This window comes from Platichthys flesus, chromosome 11, assembly GCF_949316205.1.
Source record: "Platichthys flesus chromosome 11, fPlaFle2.1, whole genome shotgun sequence".
Classification (NCBI taxonomy): domain Eukaryota; kingdom Metazoa; phylum Chordata; class Actinopteri; order Pleuronectiformes; family Pleuronectidae; genus Platichthys; species Platichthys flesus.
The window spans coordinates 1,020,060-1,036,260 of record NC_084955.1 but is presented as its reverse complement, the minus strand read 5'-3'; the positions used below and the strand labels follow the sequence as shown (position 1 = coordinate 1,036,260).

Sequence of the window (16,201 nt, the reverse complement as noted above, 5' to 3'; positions counted from 1 at the left end):
TAGGCATTTACATCATATTCAAACAGATTCAGGATGATCTAAACAACTTCACTTCAACTGAAGTATCGGCTGGTCTCATTACTTCCATTCTTATCTAAAGCTATTGAAAGGGTAGTTTTCAAACATAGTTCAGAGTTCTTCTGAGAGAACATTGTCATTTCATCCAAATCAGTTGAGCTTTAGTTGCAGTGGAGTCCTCAGCTCTTAGTTTGGTATATATCAGCAGCCTTTGATACAGTAAACCTCCACATCTTCCTGCTAAACCCCCACATCTTCCTGCTATCTGTGCTCTCCATATTTAAAAATGAACCTACAAGCACATGAGTGCCACAAATTGGATATTTATCAGCCATGTCAAAAGATACCAGCCTTTAAAAGTTGCCTTTAACGATGAAAACTAGGCTCCAAGAGTCAGTGTTGTTTTTCTGTCCAGAAATTCTCTGATCGGAGTGAAGATCTGACAAACTCAGGAAGTTCCTGCAGAACAGGTACCTGTTTAGCAGGAGGTTGAAATAGTCTGCTTACAAATCTTTTAAAAGGGTAAAACACCTAATTAATTTCATAGCACTTTCATCCAATTGTAATGTTTTGTATTTATATTGTACTTTTCTAGTCTTGATTACCACCCAAAGCTCTTTACAGTACAGTTTTACATTCACCCATTCACAAACACATCCATTAAGTGCCTCTATTAGCAGCACTTTGTTCTTCTATTGGGGGCAATTCGGGGTTCAGCATTTTGCCCAAGGACAGTTCGGCATGCAGATGGATAAGATTGGGGATCGAACTGCCGACTGTCAGGTTGGAGGACAGCCGCCCCTTGTACTATAGACTATGCCTTTCATTCGCCTGGACACACACACACACAAATGCACACAAACAAAAACACACACACACACACACTCTCTCACACACACTCTCATACACACACACACACCGACGAGATGAATGGTTCTCCAGTACAGTCAAGTAATTTGCTCAGATTCCGCAGCATCGCAGAGGCTTGCTGTCTAGGCAAATGACTAGAGAGAATATCGTGTCATGGAAACTTACACTATGCCAAGGAATGGTCACAGTATAACAGCTTTGCTAGGTGACGGCTCTGCTCATGTGGATGATAAAAGGTAATGACACACAGATAATTAGAAGAGGGACTACATAATGATAAAACAAGCTTACAGAAGCTTACAAAATCATTATTTAGAACAGGTATTGTTAAAACCTGTTAGACCAGGGTTACTTTTCAAGGAGTTCCCTGAACAGAAAGTGGAACGACCTGTAGTTCTATACTCAGCTTATCAAAAGGTTGTCAGAGCCTGCTACCTGGCAAGGCTGTCTGAGGCCTTAGTAGCATCTTCCCCTAGGTCCTATTTGCACATATCTGGAGCTAGATTGTTCCTTTGTTATCTTGAGGTCTGTTAAAACTAGCTATCATATTAGTGCTTTTCAAAAATATGGTTGAAAACACAAACATATAGAAGATAGTGACAGTCAATATATAACCTTTATTAAAGGGCTATACATTACATTGTATTGTTAAAGGTATGGAAAATAAACATATAAGAACCAAAACTAACTCATTGTAATGTAGTTCAGAATTTAAATATAATGACAGAAGAAAATTAGACTGCATGCTCACATTTTGATCAGGAACAAGGTTCGTTCAAATGTTTTATGCAGTGCAACATTAGTCTATTAAGACAGGAGTTGAAGAAAGTGTCATGGAAGGGTTTACTAGGAGCAGACTTGCAGTTTCGTAATTCTCATCTTAGTGATACAACTTAGTTCAACTGAGTTGGTGAAAATTCATATTTTCTCTTGAACTCAAAGCTTGTCATGCAGCCGTTGGAACCCTGAGGTGGAGTAAAGGTGGTAGAGCCTGTGGATTTGGAAACATAATATTTTTTAAATTATCCGATAGAAATATTGCGTGCATGGGCAATATAATATAATGATATATGGTCTTTCACAACAAGATTAGTCAGCAGGTCAAAAGTATACATCCATGATGAAAAAAAGGCCAGAGTCTTAATACTCGGCCAGAGTAGCTTCAACAGCAAAAAAGGGTCTTTTCTCGAAGTGTACAAGGGGAATACAGGTTTGAAGATTTGGTTTTAGATCAGCTATGGTTTATCTTTCCATTTTATTACAATATTACTGTGAAGAGAGGATCTGCAGGAGCCCTATTTAAAAATGGATAAATATCAAAGTCAATGGAGCTTTTTAAATCAGTTGCTCTAGGCAGTGTAGCTATCTGCTAAAGGGCCAAAGCAAAACATTACATGAAGTGATCTGGTACAGGTGTTACATACATCATGCTTACACATAATATAAACTTTTTAATACATGCTTTCATTGAAAAGTCAAAAGCTTAAGAACAATTTCATGTTTCATGAGGACCCTTTACAGAGTGCAATCCTAAGGTCATGGGTAAATGACACCAAGGTCATTGGAGAAAAAATATTTCTTCACCTATGCACATCCCAACATGTATTCTAGCCATCGCTGCTGTTTTCTGGTCATGCCCTTTGATCTTCTTGATCTCTGACTGCTTTTTGGCATTCTTCTGCTGGGACTTGAACTTCTGGTGCCCGCGGGTCATATTTGATGCTACACCTGAAGAACTTGGACAGGAATTTGATCTTCACAATACCTCAAAGAAGGTGATGAATAATCAGCTGTGAGTGACTTAAAAAAACGTTGCCTGGAAAGAATGACTTCCAGGAAAATGGAATGCACCAAGGGACTGAAGGTTGCTCTTATATGAAATGCGACGCTTCTGCAGCAGATAAGGCTTCAGATAAAATAACCTTTATGATGATAGTTTAAAGAAAGCTGTGTCAAATACCACTTAGAGCTCTTAACATGTCTGAGACCGCAGTGGCCGAAAACAATCTTTTAAAACTAGGCTAAATGTCACATTTTGGGGTTAGAAGTAAAAGGCAATTAACTTTGATTTCCTAAAAGATATGGACAAAACACTAGAATTACGCCAGGGCTGTGGCTCTATAAACTATATTTCTGACTGATGGTGACTATAGGGGGACATTTTTTATCAGGCTCATAGTTCAAACCAAACTTAACACTACCTGGAAATGCTGGTTGTCAGGTACGTTAGGAACTTTACCGATAGTTTAGTTTAAGAGACAGACGGACTTACTGAGGAACAGAGCAGTCTTACACTCTGTTAGCCGGTGGCTATTATGGAAGCTAGCAAGGTAGAATACAGGTACACAGATTGTGATGGATAGTAACAGTCACAATACACTTTGTAAATGGCTATTGGTGGAGGCATCCGGCAAATTACTTTGAAGAATAGACCCGTTAACTTCTCTGGACCTTCCACCACTTGCTGTGATCGACTTCTTGTTAGTTGTCGTAGGTTTAAAGCGTTATACCGCCACCAAGCGTACTGTCATGACATAAGTTCATCTGAATTGATTGGTCTGGAAAAAGCACACACAGCAGCGATGGGATATAACATAACATTTACTATGTTACTGTACTTATGTACTCATTTTTCATGAGTCTGTTCTTTAACTAATTATATATTTTCCAGGTATTTTTTACTATAATTTCACTACATATATCAGCCAATATCTGCAATCCCTTCTCCACTACATTTTCACAATGCATTACTTTATACATATGTCAACATCGTATTTAATTAATAATTATTGAGAGGGGACTTCGCAGTGGGCAGGTAACAATAGACCCTGCCTCCTTTAATGAGCGCAAAGCTGCAGCACTCGCATTATTTGTCAAGAAACAGCTCAAATGGATTTGGAAGAGGCCACTGCTGAGACTTGGCCATTAATTAGTATGACAATGTAGTTCTTTTCACTAGGGACAGTTAAGAGCAAAGGCAGAACTGTCAGGTTATTAAGAGCTGCATTACAAATCGTCAGGGCTACACTCTACTGTTGATTACTAACAATTAAGGACAAAACTAAAGAAGCAATGAATGCATTACTTTAAAATTTACAACGAGACAGAGATAAAAAATACAATATTTGATCCACAACAGGTTTTAAGTAAGACAAATGATATGAAAACGTTTTATTAAAATCCAAAATGGATTACCAGCACATATAAAAATGTAATAGACAAAACTTTGTGAGTCAATATCCATGTAAATCAATGCTTAAATGAAAACCCTGAATATATGTAATATAACATTAAATAGAAGGCGGTGTGATAATAAAGTCAGAGCTTGATTCACTGTTTCTGTGTTGCCAGTTCGCTTGAAATGAGAATATGTTTTTCAGGCATAATACAGATGCAGAGCATTTTGCAGTCACTGGGAGACAGAGGACAGTGTGTGGACAGACTGTGAAGCGGCAGAGCTGCCATCTCTGACTCTGGCCGCTAGCTTCTCTATCAGGTCTCTGATTTCCTTTAGCAGTTCTCTCTCACTGCTGTCCAATTGGGCCTGGCCTCTGTCCAAGGAGACTTACAGAATAGAGAGAGAAATAAGGAAAAAAATATGTAAAATAATAACAGTCATGTTTTTCACATTTTGAATGAAACAAGCATTTTTTTTATGTGTTTGCTGTTTTAATCTATGGTGACTGATTAACATATCTTGCTACATTTATTTTATGGTCTCTGAAACTGACCATTATCTTGCTGTGATTGCACCAGGAAAACACAATAATATGACAAAAATCACAATTATAAAATACATTACCGTAGCATTAAAAACAAGAACATATATATAGTTACTTACAGTTGGTAGAAGTGCTCTCTGAAGGTGAGTTGCTGTTCAGACACACCATGTCAGTTCCTTGAAGTAGTGGTGGTGTTGAGTTTGAGGGCCTGACCAGCTCCGTTGATTTCAACATGAAGAGCAGTGGTGTTGCTGGTTCTAAGTGGAAGTCCTCTGATAAAACCTGGTGACCTCGTCCTCGTATGTCTCTGGTCATCTGATACAAAGCAAACACTGTCATACTACATCGAATTTCCACTACTCACTAGCCACAATCAACACGTGTGTGCACATATGTGTAAATACCTGCGTCTGCTGAAGACCAGGCCTTTCGCTGCTCCTGTAACTGGGCTCTTGCACTCGTCACTTCCTCCCACTGCAAATGAGTAAATGACACGCAGGGTGTTGCACAAAGCTACCAGGTCTGGTCTCAGGGTGGTACTGACAATATGTGATGGGACTGTAAGCTGCTGGCCAACATCATCCAATCTTTCCGTCTCATGTCTGTAAACCGCTAAACATACTCTTGTGTTCTCACCTTCCTTCCTGCCACATCTCTCATGGTGTCAGCCAGTCTCTCCTCCTCTGCCAGGGTTTGCCTGTGACGCTCTGCCAGCCTCTCCCTCTTCCTCTCCTTCTCAGCATTGACCTGCTGCAGACGGTCCACTATGTCTCTCTGCCAGTCTGACTCCAGGCCCAGCTGGCAAGCCTCCGGTAGGCATTCCTTCAGGATCTGCAAGCATAGAGGAGGAGATCAGGGATACTACAATATCATTGTGAGGCTTTTTGTAAAACCAGATATGGTATTGAGATCTATATTATATATATATTTTCAACTGATTTCACAGTGTCCATACTGGACAGTGTCATTAACCTGCATGTTTGTCTCTGGGCAATGCAGCAGCTCTGCGAGGCTCTCCACCTCTCTGACTACCTTCCTCATTCTTATCTGCACCTGATTTTCCACTTCCCGCCCCATGCGCCCCTACTCCTTCAGCGGGCAAATGATAATTTTTTGTTAAAACACGTCAAAATTTTCAAATAAAAGTCATTGCAATAATCTCAAAGTGCCTATTACATCAAGTCAACAGCTGCCACTTAACATCCTAAGCCTTACTGGTTGACGGCTACTACTGTTACACTATTTAATTTCTTCTATATCTAGTAGGAAAACGTATTACATTTCATGGTATTACAATTGCAAATAGGTTTCTTGGTTGATAAAAGATATTATTGAGGAGCAAAAGTAAATACAAGCTACGAAATAGAGAAGAGGTTACAAATGAGGCATTCATCACCTGTTCAAGTCTTTTCCTCTGAGCCTCTAGCTCCATCTGTTTTATCTCCAGATCCTGGACTGCTGCAGCTGATTCTTGCTCGCGGAGATCCATCTGTGGCAGAACATGGACGCTAGTGTTTGAATCTTTAGTAGGAAACAGCTGATTATTAGCTGACATTAATTTGTAATGTTATCACTTATTTATAGATAATTAAGGTTGAAATGAGGTAGCATCAAGTCACAGAGGGCGATCATAGATACACGGATTGGTAACAGTGTCCAACTTGGATTTCCAGTAAATAGCAGGATCCAGTGAATAGTTTTTAGCAGAAACTTCCAAACTACAAAAACTATGTTGAGGATAAAGAATACACTCTTATTACAGTTATGATTTGCTGGTGAATTTGGGAGCTCATATAATGAAATGCTGTCAATGTTAAACCCTACAATTTTGGTATGGTCACGGTGACCTTGACCTATGACCACCAAATTCCCAAAAGAAATAACTCAAGATATTCTTGAGATATTGTGTTCACGACAACCAGGGGACATATGGGCACACATATGTTGGTGCAGAGCCACATAAATATATAAACTACATGTTATTTCTACATGTTATTTTTTGACCACAGAACACTGTATTTACCTTTCTTCTGATCTCCTGGTCTAATTTTTGTATCTGTGAGGCTCTCAGGTCCTGCTGGTGTTTGAGGAAGCGTCTTCTGGACGTGTCCAGCAGCTGTAACTCCTTCACCTTCAGCTCTCTCTTCATGGCTGCCAACCTACAGAGGACAGAGCAGTTTCAACAACCAATTTCTAAACATCAACATCGTTTTGTTGCTCATAACTTAAGAATAGAATTGTCTGTGTCTTGTGCTTTTACTTTGCCTTCTGCTGTGTTAGTTTTTCCTCTTCTTGTGCAAGGTTGTTTCTGCGCTGTTCCTCCGCCTTTTGTAGCAGCTCCTGTGTTTAAACCAATGACGTACACTGATTCAGATTACCTCCTTTAGGTGCAAAGCCTGTGTTTCTTATACAGACACACTGTATGAGCAAGCCAACAACCTACACTACAGTAAAATCTACTTTTAGTGAATTTTGAAATGTTGCACAACCAATCAACCTGCTGCGTGTAATATGCCTCCTCTTCAGCTTGAAGACAAACGAAATCTGTCCGAAGCGCTGATACCTCCTGCCTGTTTAAACCACACATATGCACAACCATGTGATGCATCTTTGCACAGCATTCACTTTAAATGTTATTATCAAACATGAGCTTTAGTTAAATAAATAAAAATCATAAATGATCACCTCATCATCATTTATCTCACCTTTCACAGAGATACTCCATCTCCTGCAATCGCATCTTCTCCCTCTCCTGGCTCTGATATTCCACTATGAATTCTGGGTAGTGGTTGAATACGGGGTACTGGCCTTTGGTCAGTGGTGCGAAATAGGACAGCAGAGTCTTAGGATGGATGTCTGCAGGCGTGCTACTCAGCAGCCGGTAGGCTTCCCTTATCATGGCTCCCACATCAAGATTGTTTCGATGGTGAAAAAAATACTGATAAAGAGGTAAACAGGAGAGATGAGGGAAACTTTAATGCAGGAGGAGAAACCAAATATTTTGTTGAGTGACCTTAGGAAAAGAAGAAAGAAGTAGAAAAGAGAAGTGGGAGAGTTGTTACCGAAAAATCCTGTTTCTGTGAGCAGAGAAGCAGTGGCTCACGGCAGCGGGTGATGTAGGCCACACAGGCCATGATCAGGAATGACGGATGGTTTGAGAAAACGTTGTCAAAGAGTCTGAGCCACTCCTCTCGAGTCAAAACCTCTGAGAACAGGGTCTCCAGCAGGGGCCACACATAAAGCTGGGGGAGACACAAAATGCAAAATAATGTGTTTAAAATTAACCACTCAGAGATGTAGTCACAAAGATGTTCATCTGACCTCTCCTCCACGTTTCTATTCAACCCGCATGTAGCTGTCTGTTTAAGATACCTGGGAAGTAATGCCACAGTCAACCAGGTGTTGTAGCAGCTCCTTGTCATGATGAGCCAGTACGTTCTCCGCCATGTTCAGGATGTTCAGAGGAGGGTTAGGCAAGTACTCGAACCAGTGTTGGCACCAGTTCACTGCAAAACATCGCTGAGTGAACAAAACTCCAACTAGCATGTTTAATAAACTGACATAACTTGTCATTGCCACATTACATTCGTGGATCTCATAGACAACGATGAAAACTGTAGTTCAGAATTTCAAAAAGCTCTAAAAATTAGTTTAAAGCAACAGAATCTAAAATGACAAGTACCAATGACAGTTGCCACCACCTCGAAGCAGAGCATTGGGTTGTTCTCAAAGAGCTTCACAAAGGGGAATGCCACCAGGGGAAGGTACTCCACCTCTCCAAAGATGGCTGCCCAGTGACCTAAGGCAGACAAAACCCTGCGAAGTAGAGGCAAATTAGGTCAAAAAAATATTGGAAAATCTATATAGTGACCAACTTCTACAATAAAAAGGTTCAACTCTCTTTCTCTCTATATATAGCAGGTTTAGGTAAGAGTTAGGCATTCAGGCATTTGGAAGTGATTTTTAAAATAAGTTTAATCTTTACTGTTCCACTCTCCCTCTTTTACTGTGTGTTCCTGTACTTTGAGAGGACCATTTGAAGCATAGATCCTAGTTCTTTTTTTGGAAAGTGAGGTTATTCTGACCAGACTGTACTTTGGTTTTAGGGTTAGGCATTAAGTTGTGATATTTAAGGTTAGGGTAAGGGGCTGGGGAAAATATTATGTCAATGAGTGTCCTCACTAAGATAGAGATACAAACATGTATCTGTGTCTGAAGGAGAGAGAGAGAGCGTACCTCTCAAGTCCTCTCTGTAACTTGTGACCTTTGATGGGGTATTTATCGTGCAGGGTGATGTAGGCTGGATGCAGGCCTTTATCCGTCAGACTGCTGTATGCTGCATGGTTCTCTGGGAGACACAGCAAAGCCCGCCAAACAAACATCCTGCAACACACATGCACAAACACACACAACAGACACAAACAGACACAGATGCATCATAGAAATCTTTAATCTTTAAAATACATAAAGTATAAGAACAACTCTTAAAAAGGGAATGGTTTGCATTTTATGGTCATCAGACACAAGTAAATCCTACATTTACCTGTATTTAGCAGGATATTCTCCAAAGGCCTTGAGCAAAGGCACCAGTCTCCTCTTATTCAGACCAGCTGGTGGTTCATTCTGTTCAAAGAATGATACAGTCACTACACCTGGTCAGAGAGGGGTTGCTTTGTTTGTTAAGTGGAGATCATAATGTTGAAACAAAACATTGCCTTCCATAAAGAAAAATTGGAAAATATGAAAAAACACAAACAACACTTACAAAAGAAACCCAATGTGTCGGGACACCTAAGTACATATCTGTATGATCTCCTACCTCTTTATCATCAGTTGTAGGCACAGCAGGAGGTCTAAGTATCTTCACCCGTGTCCTACCTGAGCTCATGAATGGTCTTTGAACAACCTCTGACCTGACCGTGACCTTTGACAATTCCTGGTGAGCATCACCATCTGAAACTACTGCCACCCTGGAGGGAGGAGGCTGGTTGAGGGCCAGAGAAAAACGCACACACACACACACACACACACACACACACACACACACACACACACACACACACACACACACACACACACACACACACACACACACACACACACACACACACACACACACACACACACACACACACACACACACACACACACACACACTTAATTATCAGCAACATATCAGAAATCTCTTATAGATCATTCCACTGTTGTCACAACTGCCTCTCACCTTGTTTAATTTCTGTGTGAGACTCTGGACATTATAGATATTGATGCTGCCATTATCCATGATAGCCGCAACATGTCTTCCGTTGGGGCTGACTGCCGCTGTGGTAATGGCATTATCATGGGAACCAATGTGGAAGAGCAGCTTGCAGGTGTGAATGTTGATGAAACGCATTACACCATACTGGCTCAATACACCTATTGTCTACACAGACGGGGGGGGAAAGCAACAAAAGCATTACACATATAAACAGACTACAGGCTCACCCACAGACACACAAACAGAATCTCTTAATGGAGAATAATGTAAAATATTTGTGAAACTGATACAAATGTTAGAGACCCCATAGCAGAAGAATAGAGGAGATGAGAGAGGAAGTGAAGTTTACTGGTTGTGCTTTCTGTGTACCTGGCTGGCTCCTATGTCAAAGCTGTCTGGTAGAAATTCCAGCTGTCTGACTGTTCGGACCTGCGTGGGCATCTGTATCACCCTGACCAGCTGTTTACTGTCCAGACACCACAGGTGCAATAGGTTGGAGCGCCCACCTGCTACAAGTCTCTTTCCATCACTGTCAAAAAAGTCATTGTTAGGTGATCCCTTCTGATCCCTATTCACGCTAACTTTTAGTTTGCTTATGAAATGTGGTGTTATGTAGTCCGAAAAATACAGCAAAGAGCTCACTGGTTGTGAGCTTAGAGACCCACCGAGTGACAGCAAAAGCCTTGTAGGAGATTTGGGGGCAACAGTCAGGAACAGGGAGCTGGTATTTGCACAACAGTGTGTCACTCTCCCAAGCAAAGATGGAGTCATCACTGAAACAGCTGAGTATGGTGTTACTGTCAGGCAGAAAAAACACCTACAACACAAAGAACAGCGTACCATTACCATATAAAAAATGAAAAGAAATATTCCTTTAAACCATCAATGTTAAAAACTGCCTCTGACTATTCGTAATTATTGTTTTCACTTAGTATGTCTGAACATTCACCTTCTTTATGCAAAAAGACTGTCTGATGTTCAGCTTCCTCTTCCTCTGGAAGGTGTCCAGGTCCCAGAGCTGTGCCGTGTCTGAGGATGTGGTGATGGCATATCGGCCTGAGCTGTGGACAGAGATGGATGAAACTGCTCCCTCGTGACCTCCCATCCAACTGACCAGCTGCTTTGTGTCTGTGCAAACATACAGAGGTAAATTGTATTGAACACGTTTATTTTCAGTTAATTGTGTTGGTGTGGAATGGATGAAGTGAATGCATCGTGAATGCTGATTCCAAATATAATTAGATGGGGGGGGGGGGGGGAGAGAGAGAGCAGCAGAGAACAAAGAATAGAAACTTGGAGTTAATATGAACCATAAAAGTTGTGACTTGAAAACCTTAAAGCAGAAAATATCCCTTATATCAAAATAAAAATAAAGAAACAACGTGTTAGGTGTATGTGTCAATCATACCCTTGTCAAAGCACTTGATAGTGTAGTCAGCCAACGCCACAAGTAGCTCTGTGGTCCTGTGGAGGCTGAAAGCCAGAGCAGTGCAGGCCTGTCCTGTCTTCTGCACCAGACGAAATCTACCCACAGCAATAGAAGAACAAAACAAAGGAGTAGATAAATTGGAAAGCATGCTGGGTTTTAGGGTAATGGCTGCCCACGGATTGTGTCCTCTAAGTCAAAAGAAAAACTATTTATACTGACATTTAATTATTTGGCTGATACGTGAATCCACAGTTATTTACTACTGATGGACAACACTAAAACACAGTTTAGGATGCAAGAGGAGTTGCTGTCAGAGGAGATGAGTCCTTAAGTGGTTCTTGACGAAAAACAAAAATGTCCCTGTTCTGATTGCAATAAGTACAATAGTTTGTTTCCACCATTGCGGAACCACCAACCAGAATAGTCTGGACTGTGATTGACTTGAGTGCAAGGATGGCAAAAGCAAACAACGTTCTTTGAAGAAAGGCAGTGACTTTAATTTGGGTAGCCAGTGGAGGTCAATGAGCAGCTTAGCGATGTGCAGCTGTTTTTGGCTGATTGAAGACCAGCCACTACACTGCATTCTGGACAATGAGGTTGCATTATGAATGAGGCAAGGCTGGATTTTTCTTATGTTGTATAATGCAAAGTTGCATTATTGGGAGAAAAATAAAAAATGTTCAGAAAAGGAAAGCTGATCATCAAATATCGCACCAAGATTTCTCACAACCTTAGTAAGGGTGAGAGATGAATAGTTTAATGTTGAAATGGTGCTGGAGAGAGCAAGTAGAAGGGGCCTCTGCACTGAGCCTTGGGGGATCCCTGTGGCCATGACACATTAAGGGAATATCTGGTGATATGCAGTGTTGTGCATGAACGAACGCAAAAGAACGCGTTCATTGAACACGTTCACTTTTGCGAGAACGATGAACTGAACACACCTCAATTACAAATAATGAATTTGAACGGTGAACACGTTCATATTTCAGCGTCCTTGCTTATATATGACAGGAAACTTCTCTCTTTATGTGTAACTTTATTAAAGTCCAGCGAACATGACACACTTCTTGTTGTAACTCCGACACTCCTATCCTCCACCACTGTATTCTTCACTCCCCTTCCTCATTCACCCTTGACATGCCAAGTCATCAGCCAATGAGAGCCTGTCATGCCAGGTAACTCTCCAGCCAATGGTCTAGAACTGTCACTTGCCCCACCCCGATTGGTTCACTGACCCTCTGGAAATCCCAATACTTATTGACATGTTGTAGTTAGCTGAACATAAGTCATAACAAACACATAGCAGTCAAACAGAACATAAACCAAAATACCAGTTCGTTATAATATTATCTGAGGTCTAGCTAAAACGTTACGGAATGTTTTCCTTCTCCTGAGGAGAGACGCTGTCTAAATCGAATGCTTGCACCATGTCGTTGCTCAGTGCCCGTGAAATGTCCACGATGGAGCCTAACCTGAACCAAGTAACGCGACTTCGCACTACGTTACCCATGATTCATCGCACACACACATGCAGACCAAACAAGCAACGTATTCCAAGTGTTTTCTTCTCTGGCCAGTGTCTCGGAGTCCTTAGTCTGGAGTTCGGCTAACTGGTTATCTTTGCTCGCTGTCTGGCCGGTAACCAGCCATCCGGACCGCTCCGTGAATAAGGAGGAGGAGATGTTTCTTTACTTGGAATGCAGCCATTTTATTTCTCTGATATACAGCAGGAGCAACACTCGCATCACCTCCAGGTGGTCCGCCACTTCTCGTTATAAACCCACATTTAACGTCTCTTTCCACAATACCCAGGTGCACTACGTCACACACTACAAACTTTCCTTAAAGGGGCAGGCCATACCTGCAACACAACAGCTCTGGTCTCTTACAAAAATGGCTCACTTTCCACCTTAAACTATGAAATGAACTGAACTATGAACTAGTTCAGAATTTAAATGGTGAACTATGAACGTGAACTATTCATATTTACTTGTGTGAACTGAACTTTGAACTAGTTCATGAGAGGTGTGAACTTGCACAACACTGGTGATATGAATCATTGTCATGTTCATATAGATGAAATGAAAGTTTTTTTTGGTGGCATTAGCATGATTGTCAATCACCTGTTTCTGCTGATGTCAAAGACATAGATGTTTCCGTGGTGATCTCCAGCCAGAAAGGAATCTCCTTTGGAGTCAAAGGTCACATGGAGGAAACGCACAGTCTTGCCCCTCTGAGTTGTGCGAGCAACTGTCACTAAAACACTGAGGAAGACAAACAGCACATGCTAAAAACAGAAAGTGAGATTCAGACATCACTGAAAATTGAACTCAGTGCTTTTCAATTAATTGTTTGCTCTTTGTAGTTATAATTTAACCTGAAAAAAAGAAGCAGAAACGCTTAAGCAGCTTGTCTCATGAATAAACTTACTTTGAGTGCAACTCATCAGCATTTTGTAATTAAATATGGCCAAGACAATTCCTCCAATTATCAGTTATCATTTTTTACTATAAAATGTTCTCTTGCTATTGATTAACCAATACCAGTATAACTTGACAGTTACAGAATGGTTACAGCAAAACAATAACTATCTGAATACGTACCCATGCAATTTTGAGACACAGAAAAGGGTAATTTGATATTAGACCATACAACAGATGGGATCTGATTTAATCAGGATTCTATCTACACTCCACTATTTAGATTGGACTGCGTAACTGAAGACCTGTAGTTTTTAATGTGTTGTATACATAAATCGGACTTGACTATATGACATTATAGCATAGTAGTCTATTTTACCTTTTTATATCCGTATTACAATGTCCCCATGAATGCACAAGCAGTGCAACAAGTGTGAGTGAACAAACTCTCCACACAGTGATCATATGAATTCCCAACACGGTCCAGACAGAGCTGTTCCCATAGATATGGCTGTTCCCCCCTCGGCATCAGATAAAACAAGAGACCCATCTTGTGTCGTTCAGACATTTCAAACCCACCTCTTTCCTGCTGTTGGTTTCCGATGCCACACGTTCCCCTCTTCTTTGTTTCCTATGTCCGTCACCTCCATTTTACAACGCTTTGTAGCTACCCAGTGCAAACTTTTGGAAAGCAGAACAATTGGCACCTTGCTTTGTGTTTCCGCGACAGCCAAGAGCGGTGGGCTATCCGGCGAATCTCTGTTCTCGCGGAGTAAACAGCGGTAAATTTGAAAGAGCAGTATTTGCCGATAAATGATGACGAGAGAAGCCGCAGCGGTTATCGATTAAAAGCGTACCGATTACATCATATAATATGATTCAGAGTTCTACATCAACCCACAACTTCAGGGGACATTGTACTGACAATTTTCTTCAAACTACAGTTTCGTGTTTTTTTTTTTATGTTGATGGCGGTTATTGTGTCGCTTAAAGATGACGTAAGAGGTAAACAGAGCTGGGCATTATAGGAAACGAGGTTTTAAATCTTTCATTATAACTATAATTAATTGTCCAACCTTTAGGCATTTCTTAACGTAGCGAGATGTTTCATTTCAATATTTTGTTTTATTATTACATTATTCTTATGATTTTATCATTAGATGTAAACATGCTTAAAATGTGCTGATGGCTATGGTTTAATAGGAAAATGACAGCTGTCCCTTAAATATACCAGTGGATCAAACTATGATTTTTTTAAATCATAATTTAGCTTTCAGATAACTAATAAAGTGAATGTTGTGTGAGTATAGTATGTTATAAGAGTATAAGTTTCTTCAGATCACATATATACACAACAAATTCTATCATGTTGATGTTAAAAAGATAAAAGAGTGTGCTGTAGGTTTTTTGCTGCTCATTGAACTCCAGCAGCGTGGTGACTCCTCTTCTACATGAACATTTTAGATGTTGGTATGTGCAGAGCATCATCAGGTCAGATATCAAGAAAGTGGACACATACACACCTCTCATCAAGTACAAGGCCATGTTAAATTTGATGATTCCTTTATTAAGACTGACTATGTTTATAACTAATGTTAAAACATGCATTACTTATTTTATTGAAATAATGAGAATTTGCATCAACTCATTCATCCATCACTGTTTTTTGTTCAAAGTACAAACAATACTAGCAATCAAACTTTGATTTGATTTGGAATTGATACCAAAACAAAAATGAGCCTCACTTCCATCGAGAAGCCTCGAGGCCATTGACCAAACAAGCCTCAGAAAAAACATCTTTCCAAAACACAAAGCAGTCACAGTCGTGTCCTTTAAACATTCAAGAAAGCCTGCCGTGTGTGTAGTCCATTTATTAAAATATTGAGCCTATATTTTTGCAACCTGCATGGTGCAAAATGAAATGAAATATCTACCACAAGGTGTCAGTGTGGAGACAACGATGCAGAAACGCTGGCTAAGAACAGTTACTTTTGACCTAACAAATATGATAAAGAAATGAGATTTAGCCTGTGATATAAAAACTAATCATAGACACAGTCTCATCATCAAATGAGATGAATGGAATGTAGCTATTCATATCAGTAAACGTCACTTTGTCTCTGATAAATGCACCACTTTCAGTCAAAGTAAGTTACATTGCTGTTCTTGTAAAACCTGATTATAGATGTATTCTTTCTATACTTTCCTGCTTCCTTGACATGTTATATAAACTCAGTTGGTAAAGACAGAAACTAAATTGTAGCATTTTCTTTTCAACATTTCCCTCGTTTTATCTGCTGATTTTTAAAGTTTCATCAGATTAATACCAGTACTCAAAGTTATGGTTTTGTTTATGAACATTGTATATCTGAGTGCTTCAGAACACCTCTAATATTTGCCTAATTTGTATTAATTTACAACATCTATCTGAATTTTTTTCAATAATAACCATAAACTTAAAATGTATCTATATCCCCTCAGA

The 16,201-nt window shown here is 40.2% G+C and overlaps 1 protein-coding gene across 1 annotated transcript; it reads right to left on the bottom strand.

The window, feature by feature from the left end:
* Window positions 1-4,042: 4,042 nt before the first annotated feature.
* On the bottom strand, window positions 4,043-14,675 carry tbc1d31 (TBC1 domain family, member 31). The gene is given in 23 exon segments (XM_062399103.1): window positions 4,043-4,452; window positions 4,730-4,791; window positions 4,793-4,925; window positions 5,015-5,084; window positions 5,247-5,441; window positions 6,007-6,099; window positions 6,634-6,769; window positions 6,871-6,950; window positions 7,108-7,180; window positions 7,316-7,548; window positions 7,673-7,852; window positions 7,983-8,116; window positions 8,293-8,426; window positions 8,847-8,993; window positions 9,154-9,233; window positions 9,430-9,594; window positions 9,835-10,035; window positions 10,240-10,399; window positions 10,536-10,687; window positions 10,820-10,998; window positions 11,279-11,394; window positions 13,423-13,563; window positions 14,299-14,675. Coding segments are annotated over 23 exon segments (3,090 nt in total). The 5' UTR covers window positions 14,370-14,675; the 3' UTR covers window positions 4,043-4,297.
* Window positions 14,676-16,201: the final 1,526 nt, after the last annotated feature.